Below are 14,325 nucleotides of genomic sequence, written 5' to 3' on the forward strand. Positions count from 1 at the left end.
CACATCCGCACGTGGCTCAATCATTTAACGTGGCCTCCTCCAACAGCGACTGGGAGTCGGGCTACGAGCCTTCGTCTCCGTCTAGCGCTTCTTCTGCTTTCAAGCCCACGCAAAATCGCAGGAAAAGCCTAGATATGTCTGTGGCACACTCGCGAGCAAGGAGCCGGAGCCGGGCGCCTAGCATGCGGGCGCCGCCTCCAGGCCCAATCGTCGTGGACGGCCCTCCAAGAAGTCCACGAACGCCAATCGTGGTCGATATACCATTCCGACCTGTCAGTCGAGCAAGAAGTGTTGGACGAAATGGGCCGCTTATGAGCACTCCCGGATTGAGTGGAGGGAGAGGCATGTTCAAGAGGCTCATCGTTGCTTGCGATGGAACATGGCTGAATTCAGACGACGGAGAGAAGAACGGCGATCTCGCAATTCCTAGCAACGTCACGCGGATATCCAGAGCTATCAAGTCGGTCAGCCAAGATGGCATACCGCAGATTGTCAATTACACGTCTGGTGTTGGAACAGAAGGAGGGCCTTTGTTCAAACTCATCTCAGGCACCACAGGAAAGGGTCTCCCAGAAAACGTTCGAGAAGCGTACGCTTTCCTAGCCAACAACTACCACCCTGGCGACGAAATCTTCCTGATTGGCTTCTCAAGAGGTGCATTCACTGCCCGTAGCATCGCCGGTTTGATTGGCGAGATCGGCCTGCTAACGAAGAAGGGGCTCAATGATCTTCCTGAAGTGTACGACGATGTTCAACACCGGAGAGATCCAAACTACGTACCCAAACATCCGGACATACCCTTCGCCCGCAAGCCTAGTGCAAGCGATCCTAGATACACAGAAGAGATGGAACGCCGTGGATTGACAAGACTTGACATTCCCATCAAAGCAATCGCTGTCTGGGACACGGTGGGCAGTCTGGGCATTCCACGAATTGGGTTGCTACAGCGCGCAGGCCTACAAGGCAAGCAGTCCCGTGCAACATCTTTTTACGACACGAAGCTTAGTAATTGCGTGGAGAACGCGTTCCAGGCCTTGGCTCTTGACGAGAACCGCTCGTCTTTCTCGCCAGCGGTGTGGGAGAAGCCAGAAGGCAATCGGACGACGTTGCGCCAAGTATGGTTTCCAGGTGTGCACGCAAATTGTGGTGGAGGATACGACGACATGCAACTTGCGAACATCACATTGGCTTGGATGATGAGCCAACTGGAGCCGTTTCTGGAGATGCGGGAAGAGTATCTTTTCGAGCAGGATGCGTTGAATGAGGACTTCTACAAGGAAGTAGGGCAAGGGATACGGCCGTGGAGTTTTGGCAAGATCTACAACGAGCTGAAGGGTGTGATGACCGCCGGTGGCAGAACAGTACGTTACATAGTACCTATCACGTCGAGAGACTAGCAGAGATATTGACATCACCCAGATCCGCACGCCAGGCCAATACCACGCCGTGGACCCCTTCTCTGGTCGAACTACAGACCGGCCCCTCCGTCAAACCAACGAGTACATCCACCCCTCCGTCCGCACGCGCTATCGTCTACAAGGCCCCGGGCAAATGGACCGCGGCGACTACGAGGCGCGCGCTTTAACAGATGGCTATAAGCTCAACGTTGACTACGGACCGAACAAAGAGCGTGCTTCAGACCCGGAAATCTACTGGCGTATCAAATGGCGGGATTCAGACGCAGTGAAGATCCTCCCTGAAGCACCTCTTTGGCGTCTCGAGCGTGAGCTCGCACGCAAAGATCCAGACACGTATGACTACATCAAGCGCCCTCCCTCGACGAAGGTTCGCGACAGCAAGCGCCGCAGTCAGAGACCCATGAGTGCGGGTGTGAGCTCAAGGGCGCCGACAACGCCCGGGGGCGCGAGCGTAGCGAGTAAGAGGCGGAGAGATACGATGACGCCGCGAAGCACGTTTCCGCTTGATGAGAAGGTAGATGTGAGACCGCCGAGAAGGAAGAGTGTAGTGGAGAGGAACGTGCGGGCGAGGAGTCGGCCAAGGACGAGTGTGTACGATGGCGGTGAGACGGAAATCAGAGAGACCATGCCTCACAGGAATGAAAAGGATAAGGCATGGTGGGAGGGGAGACGGTGATGTTTGGCAAGCACGGATAATAAGGTGCTACGAGTGACGTTCTGGCAAGACTGATCTGGATGGTCGATGAATACCCTTTCTGAAGAAGACATTTAACAATTGCATAGAGGCATAGCGAACGGTTGATAGAAGCGTTTAATTTTACAGATGATGGAGACTATCATCATCATAATTTCCTGACAGCTCTGCACAACATCCATGCTTAGATTCTAAAGGGTGTCGGATATTTGGCTCTTGTACATGTCAAAATGCTCCTAGCAAGGGAGGAGGGCCCCACATGTGGTAGGGCTGAAAATACGCCAGAGAGCGAAACTGATGTCGTCACACGCGACTTCAGTGCGTTAACATCTACCATGGCTGCTGAAATGCGCATAAATCCTCAACGCGCGGCGCAGCTCACAGAGAATATTGCGAGCATCACATCGCGCATCCATGCCGCAAGCACAAGCGGACAGCAGGTAGGCACCAACATCCACGCAAATGACCACTTGCACCCAGACTCACAGACCGCAGGTCCGCCTTATAGCAGTTTCGAAGCTGAAGCCTGCAAATGACATTCTCGCCCTGCACCAACCGCCCAACCCGACGCAAACCCATTTCGGCGAGAACTATGTCCAAGAGCTCCTCGAGAAATCCAAGCTCCTCCCGCGTACCATCCGATGGCACATGATCGGGGGCTTACAGTCGAACAAGTGCAAACAGCTAGCCGAACAAGTACCGAACCTGTGGTGCGTCAGCAGTGTGGACAGCGAGAAAAAGGCAAACGAGCTGGAGAAGGGGCGGCGTGCGCTGCTTGAGAAGGACCCCGAGGCCGAGAAGCTGCGCGTCATGGTGCAGGTCAACACCAGCGGCGAGGCAGAGAAGTCTGGCGTGGAGCCGGCAGATGCTACGAAGCTGTGCAAACACATCCTCGAGAAGTGCTCGCATCTCGAGCTCTTTGGGTTGATGACGATTGGGGCCATTGCGCGGAGCAAGGAGACGACGCCGGAGAACGAGAATGAGGACTTTGTCTGCTTGAGGGATACGAGGGATAAGGTTGCGGAGGAGCTTGGGTGGGACAAGAATAAGCTCGAGCTGAGCATGGGCATGAGTGCGGATTTCGAGGGTGCGATCAAGATGGGGAGTGGTGAGGTGAGAGTAGGAAGTGACATCTTTGGTGAGAGGCCGCAAAAGAAGGACGCCATTATCAAGGAAGACGTGGCGGAAGACAAAAGCTAGTTGGAAATTCCTCAAGACAAAAGGATTGCAACACTGCACTGGCTGTTCTCTTGCTGCTGCTGCTGCTGCTGCTGCTGCTGTTGTTGTTGTGTTGCATGGCTGTTTATTCGGTCGCTCCTGCTCCATTCGCACCTGCTTCACCCTCACCGTGCCTCGCTTGCGGCGGACGTGATTGCTAGCTTCATTGCGTGCGCGGGGAAACGCTGGCTTCTGCCTCTTGTCAAATGCACACTCATCCCCATTCCCTTCCTCCGTCCCCCAAGCATCGCAACAGCACGCAACTTGCTGCAGTACGACCGCCTGGACATCGTGTAATTTGCTGCTCCAGTCCAAGATTCTTCTTCTGACCTTACCGCAGCACCATGTTCTATATGAACGACTACTGCGAGGCGCAGCAGCCCGACGGGCTCTGGTATCGAGGCACGATACAAGGTGGACCTTACACGGCCACCAACGGTCGTGCGTACTACAGAGTCCATGTGCATCATCCTCTCAACAAGCACGAAATGATATGGGAGATCTTTCTTCGTCCCGAAGCCGATGACTACTCCAATAACGAGACTGTCTTCCACTTCCATGCAAATGGCCACACAGTCACCATGGGAATGAACCAGATGATGGGTATCGCCAATCGGTTCCGGGGACCTCCAGGTGGTGCTACTGGACTTCTGGCACCCCAAGTGCCCGCCGCACAGCCTATTGTACCCTTGAAGCGGCCTCTGGATGCAAGTCAGGTGCCGATTACGCCTAGTGTGAAAGCAGAGGTCGTTCGGCCAACACTTTCCAAACCTGTGAGTACCTCAAAATGATCGTTGCAGATCTCTGCAGTGGTTATACGCCATTGACATCTTTGGCGCATGCTACGGTTAACACATAGAACACTACGACCAGGTCGGACATGGCCCCAGTATATGCCTTGAGCTGTCTTCTATGCTGCAGTGTTTCGATGGCAGACATAAGGCTAATTGTAGTTTAGAGCATAGCGTCGAAATCCGTAGGAACTCCTACTGCGGGACCTGCAGCCAAACGCGTAGCTTCTACATCCGTGGGAACTTCCACTGCGGAACCTACAGCCAAACGCATAGCCCTTCAGCCTTCTAGCATTACTGGGACCAGTACAACTCCTGTGCAAGCTGGTGGCGGTGTTCCATTCATGCATGCGAGACCTTCACCTGCACTGTAAGTGTCAAGAGTCCGAACCCCTTATGGACACTAACCAGTTCTAGCCTCGAAGGTTCGGCCATCAAGGTGCGTGTACGGCCGGGCATAATACAAGACTCGAGGATCTGGTGCTTGCCTAAGGCCCTTCTGTCCAAATACTCGCCGTTCTTCAAAGCCACGTTCCACAGTACGATTGACGCCAACGGTAAGACCGCTGTCAATCTGGACGGCTTTGAGCCATCATCTTTCACAGATTTTGTACAATGGATGTATTATGGGTCTCGCATCTCCACAGCTGACCGCGATTCATGGGCAGACATAGATGCCTGGCTCCTGGGAGATAAGCTCGAAGTACCGGGCTTTCAAAACGCCATCATGGGAGACATATACACGCACCACACTGCCCTTGCTGATCATCCGCAGCTACGGTCGGTATTTGTGGATCATTTATGTATGAAAACAGGAGCCGAATCTCCCTTGCGACTGTTCTTCCTCGATCTATTGGCGCAGCAATTCTCCCGTCATGACGCCGCGCAGGAGATGCTGCAAGGATGGGAAGTGGTTTTTCAAAAGCACGCTGATGTGCGGTCAACCGTGGTTCAACCCGACAGTGCTGCGGGTCCTGTTCTGAAGAAGAGAGAGTGTTACATGGTCGACACCAACTGCGCTAAATCAGGTGGATGCACTCAACTTGCTACAGTCATTGTCAAAGCCGAAGAAGGAGGACCTGCGCAGTCTGATGCTCAAACCCACCCTCGGGTCAAGGTAGAGATCAAACAAGAGCCTAACGAGGCTTGACGAGGGGAACAGGTTACAAGAGGCGTGATCATTGCTGCTGGTACGACACGAGATATTGTTGGTACTATAATATGTGATTTGAAAACAACAATATCCACGATGTCCGGGTCAAGGTTCGGGGGCATCACTCACAGCGAAACTATAATCTTTGCATCATACATAAAGAATGTGGTCATAAACCCTTTTTGGACAAGATAACAGGTTTAGTCATTGGTGTCTTCATGTGGGGTGATTGTGTGTTTGATCTTGATGGTTTGTGTTGGCTTCGCGCAAGTGGTTGTGTCGAGTGGGCGAAGCTTCATAAAGCAGCGTGAGTCGGCAAAACCAGAAGTTTAATACCAACTCTTCAGGCACATCTTCAAATATTCCAGCAGCTCCATGCCTCTTGGTGTCGAGACATTTGCACACACCAGAGCAGGACGCCTGTAATCTGATATGGTTTCAGCAGAAGCTAAGACCAGCCAGTGCAATATAGACCCATTGCTATTCTCGTAGAGTTGAAATAGTGAGCAGATGGAAGAGACATCACTTGCTTTGGCTTTGCAGGCCTCAAGAGCGACTACAGGAACGCTTTCAATGTACTGTCCCGAGTTTAATTAGGGCTACTCTATCTAGAGCCGATTGTATTATTGCGCAGCAGGATCGAGGAAGCCTTCGAGCGTCTCATAATTGAGCGGTCGGAATAGCTCGTTACTCAAGTCCGCGCCCGAGCTACCGAGAAGACCCTCAAAGTTCTCAAAGGCGGTATCGAAGTTCAACCAGTCTGGTGACTGATCGGCGAAGCCGAATGCAGCAGGTATCGGTGCCCGATCCGCACGCTCACTGCTCGTAGGGTGTTGCCCTGGTGTGAGCGTTGGCATGGGATTGAGCAAATTGGGCATTGGAGAAGGCTGCTGCTGCTGTAATCTCGGATCTATCGAATGATCCATAGATTGGGGTGGCCATTGGTTATTCGAGACAGGCATGTGCGGTCCGTTATGGTTGGCTTGTGGGGTGGGTGGCTCTGTCTTGGGCTCATTCGGGCGCAGCTCCGGCGCAGTGGGCGCAGGCGTATTTACGGCGTTTGTCCGTTGCCCAGCGGCATTGCTGAGAACTGCACGGCCAATGTCTGCCATTGTGCCTGCAGACCACCATGCATCTCGGAGGCGATCAAGGAGAAGCACGCATTGCTTCAGTTCCTCCGAAGCGCGCTTGATGTGCACCTTCAGTCGTCTTGAGCGGAAGTGCCTGTAGACTACACTGAGTGCTACGGATAGCGCATATGGTACAATTGGAAGGGGTGGCAGCAGCTCAGGAGACTCGGCATTGAGTAAATGAATGACTCGAGTGGCTGATAGACTCTGACGGACATAGGACGGTGTTGACTTGACAGGAGCGTTGATGGACAGGGACTTGTGCGAAGCCATACACATGGTGTGGTGGAACAGAGATAGTAGACCTGCATCTGTTAGTCGCATGTACAGGTCAACAAAGGGCGTCCAACTCACTCATAATGGGGCCATCCAGTTTATCCTCACCATCGCCCACCATCTCCTCAAATCCAAGAAAGTCGTCTTCCCAACCCGTCTCGTCTGCTGAGCGACTACCTGGTCTGTAGTAGTCGATGACCTTGTCCAGCATCTCTGAAATCTGTAACCAGATTCCAAACGGACTTGACCTCTTCTCTGGATCTGTAGGCAGTTGTCTCAAACTATTGTCGCGATCGTGCATGAGTAATGGCCTGCCATTCATGCACGCGTTGATCTTGTCGAGACTCCACAAGCACCAGAATACGTCTTCCAGATTGCCTTGTGATTCCGAGCTTTGGTTTCTCCATTGATGCCCAAACTGCAAGCCGAATGTATGTGCATGGTGAATAGCCTGTGCTAGGTGCATCGATGCTTGCTCAGCACCGTCAGGACCTTCGCAGTGGAGAGATATGAGGGCTAGAACTTGAATAAGTACAACTCGGTTCTTTTCAAGTTTTGCCTCAATAGCGACGATGACGGCCTGATACAGTCTTTGTGAGAACTCTCGGGGATTGAGTGGCTGCGGATCATCGCCCAGGCACAAGATCTTTGCGGCATTGGCGTGTTTTGAAGCTACAATGCAAATTGACTGCAGCAACGTACGAGGTTCTCGACCTTGCCCGTACTGTTCGTAGAAAAGATCCTTGTCGACTAGTGGAAGGAGGGGGTGGACGTAGGTAAAGTAAATGTCAAGGAGGACATCTTGACTCTTGCGAGGTGGAAGGATGTCGACGCCTATTGCATCTAAGTACTGCTGGAGAGCTTTGGAGGATTTCACCTCCGAAGTGTTTGGCGGACCTGTTTCATTGATATGCACTGAAGCCGACCTTGGCTGAGCCGTCACTGGTCTTTGATCCCTCTCTTCGACCCACTGGCCGATTGGAGCTATGTTTGGTGACTGCGCAGGATCTCGTTTCGAGTGGACTTGTTCTCGCAAAACAGCTTCAGGATTCAGATAGCCCAGAAAGTTTGGTGGGGTCTGTGGCGATCTTGCGCTCTCCGCCGGGCTGTGAGGCGGCGGCATTGTGGAGTGGGGATGAGCGTTACCATGACTTCGGGCGTCCCCACGGGGAAGTCTTGGGTCGTAGTGGTGAGGGTGTCCGGCCTGCGCGAAAGCATGAGGGTCTGAGGATGGATGGCCTGCGTCCCGGTCGCCGCTTTGGGTAGAGTTTCCGTTTCCGCCCTCAAAAGAGCCGCCGCCAGTCTCCTCATCAGCAAACGTGTGGCTGCATCTCTTCTATTGGGCTATTAGGTGGCTGGTCTTTCAAGGCTGGCTAGCACTCACTCTGCGCTTCTTGCAGGATTCACAGGCCCGGTGGACACCTGGTCGTGTTAGCTGCCTGTCTCATGTGGCGCACTGACAGTGTTCACACGCACGTTTGCGCTTTCGGAAGAACTCATTATTCGCCGCAAAGGTGATCATTGTCGACATCTTGACGGGTATTTACGCGTCTGCAATGCCCACTACGCGTGTAGATGTACCAGAAGGCTTCAGCAAAGACTCGATGTCTTTAGGTCACGAGCCTCGGCGCAGGATTGAGGAGTCGCGACCGGAGATTCTGACCCGTGCCAGGCCGTCGCCTCCGCACTTTCTCCACATGCATGATTGGTCCCACCGGCGTAGCGACAAGCATTACGGGGATTGGCGTCGCTGTTCTTCGACATCCATCTCCGAGTGCAGGTGGTGGCACGATGACGCGCTTTCGCCCAAGCTGTCCACGGCAGGAGCATGACTGCGCCTGCCCTTCCGATTGACATCTGGCTGATCGTCTTCGAATGCATTGACGCCGCGTACAATGTTCTCGACGACATCGATGCCGACAGCCTCACGGTCCTGTGGTGCGTCGTTCGCAACGTCTCGCCGTATCTCCGTGCCTGCGTCGACGAGTACTTTCGCCGTGGCATCCTCCAGAACATGCTCCTCGACCTGAGCTACAGCAACATAAACCACCACGGTGGCCCAGCCTTCGCGCATCTCCACATACCTATGCGCTTCTCCCACCTCCTACCAGACGAAAAAAGGGCTGTCTTCCGGCAGATGGCATACAGTGGTAATGGCATACATACAGGCTCTGTTCGTGGCTGGGTACCCTTTGCCGAGCGGTACGCCGCCGAGACACGCAAGCACGAGCCACAGGTTGTGCATAGAGGGCAGGCAATGAGCGTCAGAGCACCGCCAGCATGGGAGAAAGAGCATCTGAACTTGCGCAACACGCTGGCTGGAGATGACAAGACCAACTACATAACGTCTCTTAGAGAGCATACCAGCATTGGTCGTGGCTATCGACCGCCTCATACTCTCAAGATTCGGGAGGCAGTCAACGACACAGAGCTCGTGGACTTGGCAATCAACGTTGAAGCGCGAGAAATTTCTTTCGACTGGCGAGCCACGCTCGCTTTCTTCTTCGTTGAACAACGCTTCATAATGCTTGCGGAGACCCGTCCCGCTAAGCAGCCTACCTACGACCCGGATTTGGTAGCCGCAGCCAGCAGAGCACAAGCTTCGATGCACATGTATGACTACTGGAATAGCAACACTAGGCGTGCACGGCGCAAACGCTTGCAACCTTGGGTGAATGACAACAAACGCCGTATGACACCAGAAGACCGTCTCAAGGCCGAAGATAGAGTAGAGCGCACCAAGCACCAGATAAGGCGCAATCTACGGCCTAATAACCTGCGCGAGCTCGTCCTCGGCGACTTCACACGCGAGCAGCAGGAGAGAGTACCTGAAACGTGCGCCGAAGACTTGCCATATCTGTTACAGTGGCCGTGGGTTCACGATGATATGTACATGACTCCTAGAAAGCCAATTCAGCTTCAGTGTGGCTCGAAAGCATGTTCGGTAATGTAATTTATAGTTTTGATACCCATAGTAATAGACTTGACCTTGCCTGCTCTCTCAGCAGTACTCTAACTCTTTGTGCCTCCGCGGTCTTCAAGCTGCTCTAGTCTACTTTTTTTTGCTCTCCTCCTCCCTCAGCCTTGTCCTCACTTCCATGAGCGCCTTCCCCAGCAAGTTCTGACCCCAGCGATGTCTGTTCGCACCAGCATTCTTCTCCCCAAACCCAACACCCCAGATCCGGTCCAACGGGCTGGCCTCAACCAACTCCCTTTCACCGGTCGCTACCAGCCATTTTCTCATACTCTCCGCATCCTCCGCAATCGTGAATTTATGTATATTGCCCTGCACCACGATCTCAAACTTATCTGCGCAACATCAGTATCCACGTCACAACCCTTCCAGAAGAGACAACATACTCTGATCCCACAGCGCACCATCAAAGTTCTTAACCTTCCGTCCCAGCGCCTTGTGCAGCTTCGGGTCCGTAGTCTGCAGCATCTCTTTCGCGACCGCCTCGTCCCCGAAGAGCCGCGCTTTCTGCACCATCATCCACATCTCACACGTCGCGTATGTGTCGCCCGATACAGTGAAGGGGGATGGATACCACTGGCCCAGGTAGCCTGTCCCTTCTTCGTGTGGACGCCAGAAGTAGACGGGGCTGGCAGCGGGCGAAGCCGTGTTGGAGAGGTCAGGGGTGGTTGTGATGGGCATAGTTGAGTTGTACTGGTTGATGCCGTTATTTCTGTAGTTCTGAGTTCTTCTTAAGAGGACACTCTAGAGGTGCAGCTGTGCTTTATACGCTGCCTAGAAGATGGTGTTCGTTTCGTAACGGGTTGCAACGGAGAGCGCAAAGTACAATTAATTATGTGTCATAGTAGTCATGGTTTGTGAGTGCTGTATTGCACCGTCTGATGCATGCGAAGCTTCTGCCTGCAGTGGTGGCGTCCTCTCAGCCACAGCTGAACTACAGATGAGGGCTCAAGGAGTCATAACAGGAGTAGATCCGCCCTTTTACGGGTGCGCAGAGGCCGCCCTTTACACCTAACAACGCTACATCACTTTCGGTATTGTTGAGCGTTGAAGTTACAATGCTTCATTGATGTAAGGAAATGGGTGTGAGCATATACTCAAGTATGCCTCATCGCTAATGCTAGACCAAACATTTCAGGCGCACCCATGCATATATGCGTCCAACAAACATTACAGTATCAACAACCCATCATCTCTCCATTAGAATTTGGGTACACGAATGGAATGCGATAAGAATGCTGATCTGGCCTAGATTAAACCCTCGATACCTTGCGAGAGTCGCTCCTCCATGGCTTTCACCAAAACAGGCGGCACAGCCTCGTCTGTGGCGCGGATTGTAATGCGGAACATCTGCTTAGTGTCAGCTGCTGGACAGCGCTGGAATGATCATGTGCAACATACCGAAGTGTCGAAGTTGGGCTCCAGTCTCAACAGACACCCAAACTTCCCTCCCTCGCTCGTGTGCAGCACTGTGGCACCCACGATGTTCTTCCCGTTCGGATCGACGCCTTCAACGATGCCCCATTTGAAACCGGTAACAACCTTCTTGACAAAACCGATGTCCATACTGCGACTCTTGTTGACCAGACCAAATATGCTCTGCGCCTCACGCGGCGCACCACCAATCTGCTTCCATCTTTTGAAGAAGTCGTCTGAGCTTAGTTCTGCGCCTTCCATGTATCTATGAAGCAGTACCGGGAGCTGCAGAGTGATTCCCTGCATAGCGCCAGCAAGCCAGGATATACGGATGGTGGGAGCATGTATGAAGACGTTCTTACAGTCGAACATGATGGTCTGCTGTGTCTGACCTTCGGGCTGTATGACTGTATCCGGCAGACCCTTAACATCTGTTTTCAGTGTCTCTGCGGATCTGTTGTCGAGCATGGTAGTGAAAGAGTTCATAGCGAAAGACGACCTGTTTGAGAAGTAGAATATCAGGCAACCCAATGAGCCACGATATTCTGTTCGAAGACCAACTTGTATTTGTTGATCCTCGTAGAGTACACCTTCAGGTCGTAACAGTAGGCGATTGTATCCAATATCCCAATCCGGACTCAAATGAGCAGCGCTGGCGAAATTGGGTGCGTCGAGGCCCTTGCTCGCATCCACATTTAGATCCAGACCGGCAAGATCACTCGATAGAAGACCGTTGTTTACGCCGTTGGCTGCAGCTGGTTTGTGCTCACCTTGCACAGGCATGGTCTGGCTTCGCTTGAACCCAGCTGTTGAGTTCTGCCGTGCAAGGCCAATCTCTCCTTGGTTGGCATCTTTGCCTCCGACAACCCAAGTTCGCTTGTCGCTGGTCGTGGAATGTTTTTGATGTAACCTCGAGAGTAGCGCTGATGTCCTTTCCGGGTACGGCGGCATCTCATCGCACACAGTTCGTAACAGGTCGTCCGTAGGCATGGTGGCTAACGCAAGATACTCACATGCTCTTTGTTGAAGCTCAGAGTCCAGCGAATGTGTGTAGGCGCGGAAGGCTTGTAGGAGCTGAGGCTTAATCTCTGGGAACAAGTTGACAAACTTGACATAGCACGACAACAGGATTGCTCGTGTACTAGATGAGCAACCTCGCATCTTTGCGCTCATTGCCATGAACTGCTCGATTGGACTGCAGCCCTTGCTATCAGCGATGAGATGGCCGAACTCTCCGAGGATATAGCCTCCAATCTTGACCAGGGTCTCGTGACAGTCCGCCTTGACGTAAGCTAGAATAGTTTGAGCGGCATAGACCTGCAACTCCTCGTTGTTGGTCACGATTTGAATGACTCGCTGCCAAACCTCATCGCTGACATGATCACCAGCCATCGCAATCAGGCGCAGAGTGATGTCGACATACCACTGCACGTCTGTGGCATATTTTTCTGTCAAGATAGCGATCTTGAGGACCATCTCTTCCCTGATTGCATAATCAGCAGACTGAAGGTAACGTAGGAGTTCGCCAACAATAGCTTGTGCATTTGTCTGATCGCACATGCTGTAGAGCAGGTCCAACCCCTGTCTTCGTACACTGATGTCTCTGTCTCTCAGTGATCCAATGATGATGGCTTGATGTTTCTTGATGGGATCGAGTGTCTCTGCACGGGCTGCGAGATGCGTCATCGCCTCCAAGCCCAGATATCGCACATTTGTCTCGCGAGATGCGATGAACTTGCCCAAGCGAGTAGAGATTGTGACCATGAGATCTGGCTCAGAGTCCAAGTGGATGACAAGGTTGATGGCTTCGAATAGAACGGCATTTTGCGCGTTGTTTTGCTGCACGTTCTTCGGCATCTCCAGCGCGGAATCCATGATCTTTTGCAGTGCTTCGCGGACAAGATTGCGGATGTGCGAATCCTCAGGAGGCGGGTAGTACTGAAGGAGCTTGAGTAGTTTGACCAAGATCCACGGACACGGGACTTTGTAGTAATAGTACCCTTCCGCGCATTCGTTGTCCACCACTATCCGCTTTAGCCTGTTAGCAGCCTTCACGTAGCTTCCCTTATATTGCTCTGCATTGTCCTGTACCAATGCCGTGATGAGGGAAGTGACAGAAAGTGCTACACCCATGTCAGGGTCGTCCATTAGGGATATCATGCGCTCTGCCCACTCGTTCTGCACAATTCCAGGGTACTTGCGGTAGAGACGCAATAGGGTCAGAGCGGCCTTCTTCTTGACAAACGCTTTCGACGCCGGCGATATTAAAAGTCGGTGGACCTCGGAGCTCAGAGCTTCACCCAGTTCCTTGCCTCCTACGTTTGCGATAGCGTGTAGCGCCAAGCAGTTGTTCAGCTCGTTATGATCCATGAGATCCTTCCTAATACTATTGACGACCAGGTGTATCAACTCGTGTTGCTCGTGCAGGAACAGTGTGACTGCGAGGTAACCAATCTGTTTCTCTGAGTACTTGGTGGCCGAAATGAGGTTCACGGCTTCGAGGTGTCCAAAGTCGACGTTCCAACCCAGGATATAGATGTAGAGAAGTTTGCAAACATATTTCTTCTTCTGGTAGCCATTTAGGCCTCCGTCTCTGAACTTTTGTCTGCCGTCTCTCGTCAGCGGGTGTCATTCCTCCTATTCAGCACCATGCACCCACCGTATATTGGCCAATTCCTTGTTGATTCTCTTCTCTTCCAACTCTCGCGCTCGCGCATTACGCAGATCCGCTATGAAAGATACCAGTCCACGCATCGTGGGGACATCGCCGGAGTTGCTGCTCCGACTGAACAGTCCTCCTTTGCCTGACGCTGCCGCCATCTTCGCCGTGACGGACATTATGGATATCGTTTGCGGGCTTTAGCCGCTGGTGGGATAGCCGGACAAACCGGTAGGAGCTTTGGATTGCGTCGAGACGGATAGGGAGGTCGCAGCGTACGACTCGGAGTAGGGGTGCTGCAGCCGAGAAGCGCGCTGGGCAAGACTGTTAAAGGCGTTCGATCGCAAAGAGAGTCGGGGAGGCGGGCGAAAAATGCCGGTCATGAAGTCTAAAGTGAGAGAGGACTGTGTGTATTGAGGGAGCACGAACAGTGCATGCTGCAGGTGGCCGCGGTGCAGCTCGATGCAAGATGCGCGCAATGCGGCGGGCTTATGGTGGAGTTCGAGCGGCAGCAACTTAGCGTCCGCGCAGACCCTTGGAACAACTACCGGCGGCCGGACTACGAAGTATGTTCTGCATCAGGAGATGTTCAGCAA

The 14,325-nt window shown here is 52.9% G+C and overlaps 7 protein-coding genes across 7 annotated transcripts; 4 read left to right on the forward strand and 3 right to left on the reverse strand.

Moving 5' to 3' along the window:
* The first annotated feature begins 1 nt into the window (after position 1).
* C7974DRAFT_48325 (uncharacterized protein) lies at positions 2 to 2,273 on the forward strand. The gene is made up of 2 exons (XM_046146717.1): positions 2 to 1,361; positions 1,420 to 2,273. Exons 1-2 carry the CDS (start codon positions 135 to 137, stop codon positions 2,092 to 2,094), a joined length of 1,902 nt encoding a protein of 633 aa, XP_045993422.1. The 5' UTR covers positions 2 to 134; the 3' UTR covers positions 2,095 to 2,273.
* A 147-nt stretch (positions 2,274 to 2,420) lies between these two features.
* C7974DRAFT_402123 (uncharacterized protein) lies at positions 2,421 to 3,379 on the forward strand. Its single transcript, XM_046142661.1, has 2 exons — positions 2,421 to 2,552; positions 2,608 to 3,379. The coding sequence occupies exons 1-2, from the start codon at positions 2,448 to 2,450 to the stop codon at positions 3,310 to 3,312; spliced, it is 810 nt and encodes a 269-aa protein (XP_045993423.1). The 5' UTR covers positions 2,421 to 2,447; the 3' UTR covers positions 3,313 to 3,379.
* C7974DRAFT_427574 (uncharacterized protein) lies at positions 3,333 to 5,271 on the forward strand (the record flags this gene model as incomplete). The annotated part of the gene is made up of 3 exons (XM_046144568.1): positions 3,333 to 4,103; positions 4,289 to 4,491; positions 4,539 to 5,271. The coding sequence occupies exons 1-3, from the start codon at positions 3,675 to 3,677 to the stop codon at positions 5,269 to 5,271; spliced, it is 1,365 nt and encodes a 454-aa protein (XP_045993424.1). The 5' UTR covers positions 3,333 to 3,674.
* A 528-nt stretch (positions 5,272 to 5,799) lies between these two features.
* C7974DRAFT_48385 (fungal-specific transcription factor domain-containing protein) lies at positions 5,800 to 8,359 on the reverse strand. Its single transcript, XM_046146721.1, has 5 exons — positions 8,157 to 8,359; positions 8,065 to 8,102; positions 7,578 to 8,013; positions 6,759 to 7,514; positions 5,800 to 6,709 (listed from the first exon to the last, which is right to left on the reverse strand). Exons 1-5 carry the CDS (start codon positions 8,209 to 8,211, stop codon positions 5,898 to 5,900), a joined length of 2,097 nt encoding a protein of 698 aa, XP_045993425.1. The 5' UTR covers positions 8,212 to 8,359; the 3' UTR covers positions 5,800 to 5,897.
* On the forward strand, positions 8,156 to 9,709 carry C7974DRAFT_48378 (uncharacterized protein). The gene has a single exon (XM_046146720.1). The coding sequence runs from the start codon at positions 8,509 to 8,511 to the stop codon at positions 9,631 to 9,633; it is 1,125 nt and encodes a 374-aa protein (XP_045993426.1). The 5' UTR covers positions 8,156 to 8,508; the 3' UTR covers positions 9,634 to 9,709.
* Position 9,710: 1 nt separating this feature from the next.
* Positions 9,711 to 10,418, reverse strand: C7974DRAFT_48365 (uncharacterized protein). Its single transcript, XM_046146719.1, has 2 exons — positions 10,041 to 10,418; positions 9,711 to 9,989 (listed from the first exon to the last, which is right to left on the reverse strand). Exons 1-2 carry the CDS (start codon positions 10,333 to 10,335, stop codon positions 9,733 to 9,735), a joined length of 552 nt encoding a protein of 183 aa, XP_045993427.1. The 5' UTR covers positions 10,336 to 10,418; the 3' UTR covers positions 9,711 to 9,732.
* A 283-nt stretch (positions 10,419 to 10,701) lies between these two features.
* On the reverse strand, positions 10,702 to 14,224 carry C7974DRAFT_402128 (adaptin N terminal region-domain-containing protein; the record flags this gene model as incomplete). The annotated part of the gene is made up of 3 exons (XM_046142662.1): positions 13,730 to 14,224; positions 11,056 to 13,675; positions 10,702 to 11,004 (listed from the first exon to the last, which is right to left on the reverse strand). Coding segments are annotated over exons 1-3 (2,896 nt in total), but the record flags the coding sequence as incomplete, so codon positions are not given.
* Between the last annotated feature and the right edge of the window lie 101 nt (positions 14,225 to 14,325).

The sequence above is a fragment of the Boeremia exigua genome (genome assembly GCF_020726555.1).
Source record: "Boeremia exigua strain MPI-SDFR-AT-0100 chromosome Unknown C7974scaffold_11, whole genome shotgun sequence".
NCBI lineage: Eukaryota > Fungi > Ascomycota > Dothideomycetes > Pleosporales > Didymellaceae > Boeremia > Boeremia exigua.

What these genes read in the sequence shown, in the direction of transcription:
- C7974DRAFT_48385 (XM_046146721.1), bottom strand. Translation starts at nt 8,211, where the DNA reads ATGTCGACAATGATCACCTTTGCGGCGAATAATGAGTTCTTCCGAAAG. An exon ending in AATCCTGCAAGAAGCGCAGA is followed by an intron (nt 8,014 to 8,064) that starts GTGAGTGCTAGC and finishes GCCCAATAGAAG; the next exon opens with AGATGCAGCCACACGTTTGC. An exon ending in ACTGGATGGCCCCATTATGA is followed by an intron (nt 6,710 to 6,758) that starts GTGAGTTGGACG and finishes TAACAGATGCAG; the next exon opens with GTCTACTATCTCTGTTCCAC.
- C7974DRAFT_48378 (XM_046146720.1), top strand. Translation starts at nt 8,509, where the DNA reads ATGACTGCGCCTGCCCTTCCGATTGACATCTGGCTGATCGTCTTCGAA.
- C7974DRAFT_48365 (XM_046146719.1), bottom strand. Translation starts at nt 10,335, where the DNA reads ATGCCCATCACAACCACCCCTGACCTCTCCAACACGGCTTCGCCCGCT. An exon ending in TGGTGCGCTGTGGGATCAGA is followed by an intron (nt 9,990 to 10,040) that starts GTATGTTGTCTC and finishes GATGTTGCGCAG; the next exon opens with ATAAGTTTGAGATCGTGGTG.
- C7974DRAFT_402123 (XM_046142661.1), top strand. Translation starts at nt 2,448, where the DNA reads ATGGCTGCTGAAATGCGCATAAATCCTCAACGCGCGGCGCAGCTCACA. An exon ending in CAAGCACAAGCGGACAGCAG is followed by an intron (nt 2,553 to 2,607) that starts GTAGGCACCAAC and finishes CACAGACCGCAG; the next exon opens with GTCCGCCTTATAGCAGTTTC.
- C7974DRAFT_48325 (XM_046146717.1), top strand. Translation starts at nt 135, where the DNA reads ATGTCTGTGGCACACTCGCGAGCAAGGAGCCGGAGCCGGGCGCCTAGC. An exon ending in TGACCGCCGGTGGCAGAACA is followed by an intron (nt 1,362 to 1,419) that starts GTACGTTACATA and finishes GACATCACCCAG; the next exon opens with ATCCGCACGCCAGGCCAATA.